Genomic DNA, 11,116 nt, shown 5'->3' with positions numbered 1-11,116 from the left:
CTATTTATTTTAATTCTCTCTTAAGCATGAAATGACTTTTTGAAAAAAAAAAAAATCCCATAAAGTTGTTTATAGATATGTTTCCTAGTCCAATAGTAGTATACATAATTTTCTCGTATAAATCGAAAAACAGTGAAATGTGGAGCATTCGGTATAGGTTCATCTTAACCAGTTCTTACGCCAATGCTTAAGATATTCTTTGGGTAAAGAGTGGTTCTGGAGGAGACAAGAAAGAGCTTTCCAGAAACATCACACATGTTCCTTCATAAAAAGAATACCAGAGTCCTGGTTTAAGTCCAGCCAGGTTGGCTGCCTGTAAATTCATTATCAGTCTTTAACATGGCTCTAATGGATCTCTCTTACCCCCTGGCCACAGCAGAATTTTAATCAGGCTTTTCCTAAGCAAAGGGTTTATCCACACTGGTGCAGACCTGGTTTGGAACATTTTATTGGCAACATTGGTGTCATATTTAGGAACCACAGACTTTTGTCAGACTGGGTTAGCGTGAATGACAAGTATCAATGATCAGCTATATTTGAAATATTGTTAAAGTACCTAGAAATAATAGGCATTAAAATTCATTCCATTCACTGCCAACAGACCTCTAAAGATTTCTTGTCCTCAGTGGAACCGGCATACTGTAATTGTTATTTGGAACTGAACATAACCTCAACAGCAAGAGAGACAATGCAGTCCTCTCATTAGGCACATGCTCTAGGATCGTTTATTTTAATGCTTTCAAATAAATATGTTCCATGCAGCACACCACAATAAATAAGGAGCAGCAATGTTCTTCTAGTAAATCCATTCATAATGTGAGTCGCCGTGTAAAACACCACATCTCAAGTCTCTGGCCCTGTACCATAGCATGAAGCACACCACATCTGTACCTAATCATATCTGGCTTCATATGGATTTAATAGGACTATGCCAGGAGTGTGTGTAAGCACAAATTTAACCAGAGGTTTCCAGCTATTAAATACAGCTACTAAGTAGTTAAAAGGCAACAACTCAACCCAGAAAGGCTCCCACCCCGCTACCCCCATTTTTGAGACAGAAATATAGAGACAGAAATGCTCTGGTGAATTTCAGGTCAGTGGACAGTATGGTGGGCTACACCTGGAATACGTGGAGCAAAGCTGGCACAGCATGGCCCTCAAAAGGCCACGGCAATACTGATACTGAATGAACATGAATACAAGCTGACTTGACCGCAGATGCTGAGCTCTAGGTCCAGGTGGGGACGGCTCACGTCCACTAGGCAGATAACTCAACGGCGCCCTCCTCCTCGCTGTCAGCTCTGTTAGCACGAATCTCCACGAGGGTCCTGGCAAATCGGGTCCACTCGTCATTGTGGGGAACTGCAAGCTGCAAAGCAAATGAACGGAAAATGGTCAACAAGCTAGCTCTTACACCGAAAGCCTTGAAGCCTGCATGACCGTTCCTCTTGAAACAGGTGATTCCCATGGAATGCAAAGGAAATCAGATATTCTTCCTTGAATCAGAGCTCTGAAATGCTGCTCTTAAACTGATAATTTAAAAGAATACTGTCACTCTCAGAAGCACAAGCATGTGTGCGATTTATAAAACATTAAAAAACTTCTGTAAACTATACAGTTAATACAGTAGCCGCATTACAGCACTTGCAGTCAGATGACCAGAATTACAGCGAACATGACAAATAAAAACTATTATTAGGACTTTGAAATGATGGTGGTATTGTCTAAGTCAATGTTACTGATCCTTTTTAAAAAGATGTTGCTAATGTGCCAGTATATATGACAAAAATATAGTTTATATATACAAAGAAACCTTACTACTGTAATAAGATGCTTTGGCTTTTCTAGCAAGATCCTATGATGAAGCCGATGAATAATAATAATAGTAACATTTATCAAAATTTCTGCTGTAAGTACTTGACATGATTTCTCCTCTTTCCTCACAGCAATCCTATGTTGGATAATCAGAGTATTTCCATGTTGCAGAAGAAGGTCAATTGAGGCACCAAAAGATCAACTCATCTTGCCAAAGTTGCCCAGCTTGCCAATATCCGTGCCAATGTCATCTGGTATTTATATCCTTAGCCAGTATTCTATACAAACTCACCAAAAAGAGGGACTTATAATCCTATATATATCTTCTCCTGCGCACAATTGAGTAAGAAAAATTAATCCCATCTGACACAAAGCGCATGCATGAATTTTTGTGAGCTGAGTTGAAGGGTAATGATTTCTCTACATGGCATCCAAAGATGAGCTGTTTCGGTACCATGCAAGTGTTTGGAATAAAACAGAATTATTTGAAGATGAGGAGCAGGATCAAGTAGAAGTCCAAATGATTTTCATACAGAATAAAATGTATTTCGACTGTAGAGCCATTTACTCAGAGGATTGCCGTGCAAGACGTAACCCATCTACAGATGCTGGTGCCACATGTGCTATCCACATATTTCATAAACATCAATAACACACTCACCCCAATCAGGGTGCATTTTCAAAAACAAGCAAGTAGATCTGAACTCTGAGATCGCTTTTACAGCTGAAAAATTTCTTACTGTATAAAGCCAAACTTTTAGAACTTAACATTTTTATTACAGGGGCTGGTATTCTCAGATACAATCTATCCAAGACAACTTATTAAAGAGTCGTATCATCACCCTGCAAAGTACATCCTTCAGTGCGTGTTCTGGTCCTCAGGTGGTTCCAAGGATATAATTCTGCAAATGATATACAGGTGCTTGTTTTCTTAAACAACGTTTTTTGGGGTGCTTCTTTCTCATTTGTTATTTTGAGAAACGCAATACTAACAAGAACTCTGATTTAGTCACACGAGTGAGTTCTGAATGGTGCAACACTTACCTAGTTACTGAAATGAATCCACATTCCCGTTCAGACAGTGACACAAGTTCACAACAGTCTCGAACGGCAGTATTACCTCTTTGCTCAGTTCATTTGCTCTACTTTGAGTTCTTTTCCTGTGCTCCACTATTCTTCATTTTTCTCTTCAATTTTAGAAAATACTGCACTGGGGAAATGAAGTCCTTAAAATAAATTATATGAAAGAGCTAACAAAAAGCACGAGCAGAAATGGGTTACACCGTATTTATATGAAAGCATAGGTCTACTCTCTGTCTCTTCTCCAACTCCTGACCAAGCACCCTCCACCCCAGTGAACCACAAAACAAAAAGCTCAGGAGGAGACAAACACCAATTATTATAACATACTTATGAATTTGTCTCATAGAAGGTGAGAATCAAGCTAAATCTGAAATACCTCGTAATTTCACATAACATTAAATATTAGAAGAAAGCAGGTCTCACTAATAAAAGTGATATAGTCCAGGGGTTTGACTCCTAAACAGAAAACTACCTTTATTATTAGTTAAAATGGCACAAATTTAAGTTACTGTATGATGCTGTATGTAATGTTTTATTGACAGCAATGTATAGAAAATATATCCTACAAAAACCCCCAGATCCATGTGTTTACAGTTTCATGTGGTGGTCATGGCAAGACTGTTAAGAAGCAACTCTAACAAACACTATGAGACATGAAGGGTTGACTTTGCAACCAGATCCAGTATGGGACAGAACTATCATTTATGACATCTGAAGTTGCACATGTAATTTCTTAAAAGTGCATTTTTCAGAGGTCCTTTTCCTTTATTTAAGAAATCAAACTAGTAATTCTAGTATTTCTAACAATAAAGCATTCAATTTATATAAGTAGGTTTCACCAAAATTTTGAGGTTTTTTTTAAATTGAGGCATAGTTAAAAATTGTGCTAGTTTTAGTTGTACAGCAAAGCGATTATTTTTTTTCAGGCTTTTTTCCATTTTCCATTACTACAAAGTATAGAATATAGTTGTCCATGTTAATCAATAAATTTTTGTTAATTATTTTTATATATAGTAATTTCTATCTGTGAACCCCATACTTCTAATATATCCCTCTTCCCCCTTATCTTCCCTTTTGGTAACTTTGTTTTCTGTGTCTGAGTGTTTCTGTTTTGTATATACATTTATTTCTATCATTTTTTAGATTCCCACATTATGCAATATTGTATTTGTCTGGCTTACTTCACTTAGCATGATAATCTCTTGGTCCATCATGTTGCTACAAACGGCAGTATTTCATTCTTTTTTTATAGCTAAGTTATATTCTGGCCTGGAGAATGCCATGGACTTCGCAGAGAGTCGGACACGACTGAGCGACTTCACTTTCACTTTATATTCCATTATATATCTGTACCATTTTTTTCTTTATCCATTCATTTGTCAATGGACATGTACATTGCTTCCTTGTCTTGGCTACTGTAAACAGTGCTGCTATGAACACTGGGGTGCATGTATCTTTTTCAATTAGAGTTATGTTTTTCCAGATATATACCCAGGAGTGAGACTGCTAGATCATATGGTAACTATTTTTAGTTTTGTTTTTTAAGGAAACTCTATACTGTTTTCCATAGTTTCCACACCAATTTACATTCCCACCAACTTTGTTGGAAGGTTCCCTTTTTTCCACACCCTCTTCAGCTTTTATTTTTACTCTTTGATGCCCATTCTGATCATTGTGAGATAATAATATCTAGTTGTGGTTTGATTTGCATTTTTCTTAAAATTAGTGATGTTGAGCACTTTTTCAATGTGCCTATATAGCCATCTGTCTGTCTGCTTTGGGGAAAAATCCCCATTTTAAAATTTTTTTTTATTTTTTGGATACTAAGTTATATGAGGTGTTTGTATACTTTGGCTATTACACCTCTCTCAGTCACAGCATTTGTAAATATTTTCTCCCATTCCTTGCTGTGCAGAAGTTTAAGTCTCATTAGGTCCCATTTGTTTATTTTTGTTTTTATTTCTACTGCCTTGGGGGACTGATCTAAGAAAATATTACTGCGATTTGTGTCAGAAAATGTTTTGCCTATGTTCTCTTCTAGGAGTTTTATGGTGTCATATATTTAATTCTTTAAACTATTTTGGATTTATTTTTTATATGGTATGAGGGAACATTCTGATGTCATTGATGTACATGCTGTCCAGCTTTTGTTGAAGAGACCATCTTTTCTCCATTGATTCTTCTTACTGCCTTTGTTACAGATTCACAGTAGATGTGTAGGTTTATTTCTAGACTTGCTCTTCTGTTCCCCTGACCTATGTCTATTTTTGTGCCAATACTATCTGCTGTTTTGATTACTGTAGCTTTGCAGTATAGCCTGAAGTCTGGAAGGGAGGTCTCCTGCTTTGTTTTTCCTCAGTTTTGCTTTGACAATTCTAGGTCTTTTGGGATTCCCATATCAGTTTTACAATTATCCGTTCTAGTTCTGTGAAAAATGTCATGGGTATTTTGATAGGGACTGTATTAAATCTATACATCGCTTTGGATAGTATGGCCATTTAAACAATATTAAATCTTCTAACCCAAGGGCATAGGATATCTTTCCATTTCTTTGAATCATCTTCAGTTTCCTTTATCAATATTTTATAGGTTTCAGTATATAGATCTTTCACCTCCTTTGTTAAGTTTATGCCTAGGTATTTTATATATAAATATGTTTTATTTACATATAATTTTTTTTTTTTGGCCGCACTGCACAGCTTGCAGGATCTTAATTCAACAGCCTGGGCTTGTGAAAGTACAGTCATAACCACTGGACTGCCGGGAAATTCTTCATAGGTACTTTTGATGTGATTTTAAATGTGATTTTTTTTTTTTTTACTTTCTTCTTCAGTATATAGAAATGTAACAGATTTCTGTATTAATTTAAAATGAGTTTCAGCAAATTTAAAAGTTTTTGATAAAAATATACCCTACCATAGAACTTACATGTGACTTTTTTTCCATAGTGGTGGAAATAACAGTCCTTAAAAATGCAGATTCACCCTCATAAAATGTTTCACCATATTCTAACATAGCTCGCTGTCTTTTTTATCTGTGAAACTTTCACTTAGGTTGGGAAAATATTAGAAGTTTTCTTTCGATTATTTTGCCAAACATTTTCCTCACTAGAAATGTTAGTTTGCTTTGCTTGATTAGCACAGGATGAAAACAAAATTGCTTCTAGAAACTTAAATTTATCTACCTCACTCTATTACACTTTTTCACCCAGCTGACAATAAAAACAAGATCATCGTAATGTTAGATTTAGAAGGTGAGCTGTATATTGCCCCGTTTTTAGAATTAAATGTCACTATCAGGAAGCACTTTAAGTATAATCTTAGCTTGAATGTGTGAATGTGTATTCACAGGTTGTATCCACACCCAAAGTTAATAATTTCTGCCATTTTAATAATTGTAGGTAAGACCAAACAGGTGTCCTAACAAACAAGACCACCACTCTTTTCATTTTAAACAGCATCTGTCTGGACAGAATCGTGTCCTTCTTACCCTTGGCAGCTCCTAACTCTTCTCCTGAGCGCAAACGCATTTGAAACTCTGTCTAGGAGACTTTTAATCCAGTAATGCCTTAATCATTAAGCAAGTGAAAAATCTCTGTCATGTTTCATAGTCAAAAAGACTGCTGTCATGCCCTTCTCACTAGCATATATATGTCTTTTTAATAATGATTTCAGCGTGGACTGAGTACTAACTATATGCCAGACACTAGGGTAGGACTGAAGATATAATGGTTAATCATTCTGGCATATGAAGACAATGCATATTAATTACCATGTTTTCTTAGGTCAAAATGTGGGAATACTGGCATCTTTTTTTTTTTTTAAACTTCACTGACATTCAGAAAGTGAAGTACTTGAAAATTTACCTTCTTACAGTGACAACTGCAACATTCCCTGGGATGTGCTGTGTGTCACGCAAATAGTGGGGAAGCAAATAGCATGTTAATGACATGGTTTCAGCATCTCTTCAAAGTTCTATCAAGGCATTAAAGGCTAAATCTAGACCATCACTATAGATTGCACCCCTCCCCCCCACTGGAAAACACTAGTTTAGAATAATTTTCAAACAACTGACATTTCTGATAGGAAAAATATTCGTAAGTTTCTATTGGTGATGAGTAATTTCAATTAAACATGAGAACTGGGAAGCAAATAGCCTAGTTATATCAAAGGACACCATAAAAAAGAGATTGTAAAAATTGAGCAGTATTGTACTGAATCAAAGTGGATCTGGAAACATTTTCTGCCTTCAGATTCATCTGAAGTCCACAACCCAGGTCAGAGATGACTCAGATTTTCCTACTGCTTCATAATCAGGGTTCACCAATATCTAGTCCACCCCCAACCCCCAACTGTATGACTGTTTTCTAACTCTTCGCTAAATGTATAAAGCATTTTTATGCCAAAAGCACTCAGGGTGCTGATTCCTGAAATAACAAAATTTTAGCTCTAAGAGTAAATGCCTTTTAAAGGAGATGACCATATATTTACAGCTGAGGAAACTAAGGCAAAGGCAGTTTCTGAGGTAGCAATTTGGCCTTACGGAGGGGGTAACACGAACCTTAGATTTGCACAGGAAGCTTCTGTCCTGCTCTCAGCTTGCTTAGTGGCCATGGTCAGGCACCTAACCTCTCATTGCCTCAACTGTAATAGAGATAATGGCATCTGACCCACGTATCAGCAGAGATGTGGAGAGGATGAGAAAGGTAATCTAATGAAGAACCATGAGCTCAACACAGAATAGCCATGCATTCTTTTTCTCTGAACACTCAGATTGCACATATTCCTAAAAATGATACATTAATATATTGAGTGGCATACATATCAATTCTATATTATTTTTGTGGCTCTGTTTTCCTTAGGAATTCTTTCGAATGTCTGCTATGTGAGGACTTTAAGGAACAGGCCTCTAACGGGTAGGAAATGGAAGGACAGGGAGCTCAGTGATTTGCTCCAGACCACGTAACTTGCCCCCAGTCAGTGGGGGGCAATCAGGAGCCTCACCCCTTCAGGGAATAAATGCCAGCATGCCATGGCAGAAGGGCAGGCAGGTCATGTGTTCTCAGTCACCTGCTAAAAGAGTCTAAATATGATTTTTAACCTTCTAAGGTTCCTGAAAGATGCACGGGTCAGAAATAAAAAGCAAAAGTTGTGGGGGAAACTCACGAAAATCTATCCTGTTCATGCTTCCCCTCCATCCCTCCAGTTCGGAGGCTGTCACCGGTCTGCCCTCCTCCCACACTGGAATGGGCCCCCCCCCCAGATCCTGCCCTGCCTTACTCCCAGCTAACTCTCTAGGCTAACCACTGTGCCACAGATCGCATAACTCGCTTTTGAGAATGGAGCCAGGAAGGACTTTTTTCAACCTCAGACATCATCCAGATATGATTTCTTTCACAGCTCTGCTAATAATTTGCTGTGTGTCCTTAGGAAATTTATGTCTCTAGCATCTCAGATCTTTCCTTCCTCATTTGTGAGAAAAGAATTCTGGCCACTAACTCCCAGGGCCACTGTGAAGATTAAATAAGACCTCCCCCCAAATATAAAGAGTTTAAGCTCAGTGTCTGGACATTACAAACCATGACTAAGGGTTGTTTGCCCTATATTTTTCCTTCTTAATGTTAATTCCCTCTCCTCCAATTGCTGTTGCTTCCTTTTTTCTTTCTTCCATTTCCTTCCATTCACCTATATAGAGCTGTGTATTTTTGGAAGTACACCTTAAATTTTATCACATTTGCTTTCTTAAAAGCCCACACAAATTACTTCCTAGACAGTCACACATTTAATAATAGCTAAGGTTTATGAACTGGGTGTGGGGAAAGGGCTCTTTCAGATCACAAGAAAAATCAGAGGATGCTTTGTTAATTTAAAAAATTAAATATAAAGTATAATTATTCCTTGTAAACATACACACACATGCATCTTTTCCACATATGACCAATACAGCTTTATCAAGCTATTTCCTTTTTATGGCACTTTCTTTAGTGGAATTCTACATTTTTAGCTCAAGTCGTAAGGCCTTGTAACCACTGAACATGCTGTTATAAAAATCAAATGACTTTTTATAACCAGGGTTAAACACACAAATATCATTCATGTGTCCCTTTTTATAAGCACATGGCTAACCATTCTGAACAGTCCTCAGTCAAGCCTCCCTCATTTGTTAGTAATGTTAAAGGGTTTATAGTACCTAGCAGCTGATTTTAAATAGCTGCATTATCTGCAGTAACTCCTACCAGCCCAATGCTATATTTTTTACGGTAAAAAATATCTCAGGCCTTGCTTAGTATAAAAGTAGGTTACTTTTTTTTAAAAAAAAGCGTGGATAATTAAGACAAAAAGTGTTCCATGATTTCAGTTTATGATGCTTAATGTATCTGAGAAACCAAACAAAATGAACAGGACTCCAGGTTTCGGGATGAATATCCCATGGGTATGTGGTTCATCAGCGTCTTTGTAATCTTTCAATTAAACGGAGTCATTTTTTTTAAAAAGTCTGATTATGTTAACCATGGATTCCAAAGATCCATGACAATTCAGCTCCTGTATTAACCTAAAAATGAAAGTTTTCTTTAAAAATGATACCTTACAAATTACCTTTTCACTTTAATAAGCGTTGATTTTTTTGTTTGTTTGTTAATGCATTTACAGGAACTGTGGATATGAACATGGATTTCTATAGAACTGCTAAACCCTCCTAAGCTCTAAAAGCTTTTTTAAAAGTACGATTATTAACGTCACCCCAGTTCAGGAGACTGCGGACTTACTGGTGTACAAACACACATCTGTGTTCAGAGGAAGCCTGTATTTTTTAGGACAATTCCCTCTGCCACACACACAGATGGAAGCAAAGTGGGAGGTAATAAGCAGTGAAACAGCCGTCGGAATGGAACGACCAAGCTCCACTGTATTTAACTCTCTGGAGAGTCTACCATCACTGGTAACAATGGATGAAACCACGAACCAAAATCCCAAGCCAGAATGCAGTGTACCGAGCACATAAATATACTAGAGTGCGTACTCTGCGGTAACTAAGTATTTACAGCCGGTTTAGAGCAGTCCAGAAAGTAGAAGTTACATTCGTCTCCGCTCTGTAGCATTTGCTATTACCAGTCAGTAGTTAAAATTTCTGTGAAATTTAGCAGCATGCTAACCCATGGGCGTCTGATGATATCTGACTATTTTTTGGTTAAGAAAGAATTTCTTTTATCTAAAAATCCCATCTAAGGGAACCCTCAGTCACTCATGAAGCTTGAGACCTTTCTGCTGAAGTTCTCTTCCTAGAATCTTTAAATGACTTTTATAGCATGTTTGTTAGAACAATACTTTTAAAAAATCCATTACCACCCAATTAAGGAAAGATATAAAGGTAGAACATAAAAGCCCAAAGTAAACAGTGACAAAGATGGGCCTCTATCAATTTCAATAAGCCAGCAAATGTCAAAGGAAATCATTTTAAACACTATTCTAAACACTGTTCTTTAAAAAAACAAAATTGAACATTTAGAAATACTTTTCATGTTAAAATTTAGCATCATGGGATGCATGACAAAATTCTGAAGTTTTTACCTGAGAAGGGAAACAACAAAAAAAAAAAATCACACAGCTGAAAAAGAGTTAATTCACTAAGGCTTAAAGATGACCTTGCTCACATCCGTATTAAAATCTTGTCACCCTCGTCTTTAGAAATGTCTTAAGCATTATTTTTCTATTACTTTGAACCATCTATTTCTCTGTTCAAAAGATGGAAAAAAAATGCTAAAGACGTTTGACTGATGGGCAATAATGGAAAATAAACTTTTTAAACTTCATTACCACTATTTTTCCATAACACAAAAGACCAGGATGACGGGGAAGTGAAAGCGCATACATTACTCAAATTGATCTGTCATAGTAGCTGACTAAACATATATCCTTTCTTTTTCTGATATTATTAACTATAGTTTTTCTAGTAAATTCCTAGCAACCACTGCATCTAAGCAGTTTTGACAAAAAAGAAGGCTTATTGCTAAACACCTTAAAAACATTTACCAAGGTAATAAAGGAAATGTCATTCCCTCCTACTGAATGTTTGGGCATAAAAGAGGTATTTGTATAATGTAGTTCATGATTTACCGTATCTATAGTGTCCAAAAAAAGCATAATGAAAAAGAAGCATTTTTCCAGTGGTTTAACAACTATTTGAGTCAACTGTTAGGCTTTTATTATGACTAGTGACC

General features: G+C 36.7%; 1 protein-coding gene across 7 annotated transcripts in view; it reads right to left on the bottom strand.

The window, feature by feature from the left end:
• Positions 1-432: 432 nt before the first annotated feature.
• Positions 433-11,116, bottom strand: part of DYNC1I1 (dynein cytoplasmic 1 intermediate chain 1) — a 379,184-nt gene continuing 368,500 nt past the window's right edge. For all 7 annotated transcript variants that reach the window (XM_061413501.1, XM_061413502.1, XM_061413499.1 and 4 more), the window contains one exon: positions 433-1,369. In XM_061413501.1, the coding sequence (XP_061269485.1) occupies positions 1,259-1,369 (111 nt within the window). In that variant the 3' untranslated portion in view covers positions 433-1,258. The remainder of the gene's footprint in view (positions 1,370-11,116) is intronic.

The sequence above is a fragment of the Bos javanicus genome, chromosome 4 (genome assembly GCF_032452875.1).
Source record: "Bos javanicus breed banteng chromosome 4, ARS-OSU_banteng_1.0, whole genome shotgun sequence".
Lineage (NCBI taxonomy): Eukaryota > Metazoa > Chordata > Mammalia > Artiodactyla > Bovidae > Bos > Bos javanicus.
The sequence above is the reverse complement of the archived record's forward strand: the minus strand, read 5'-3'. Positions and strand labels throughout refer to the sequence as shown.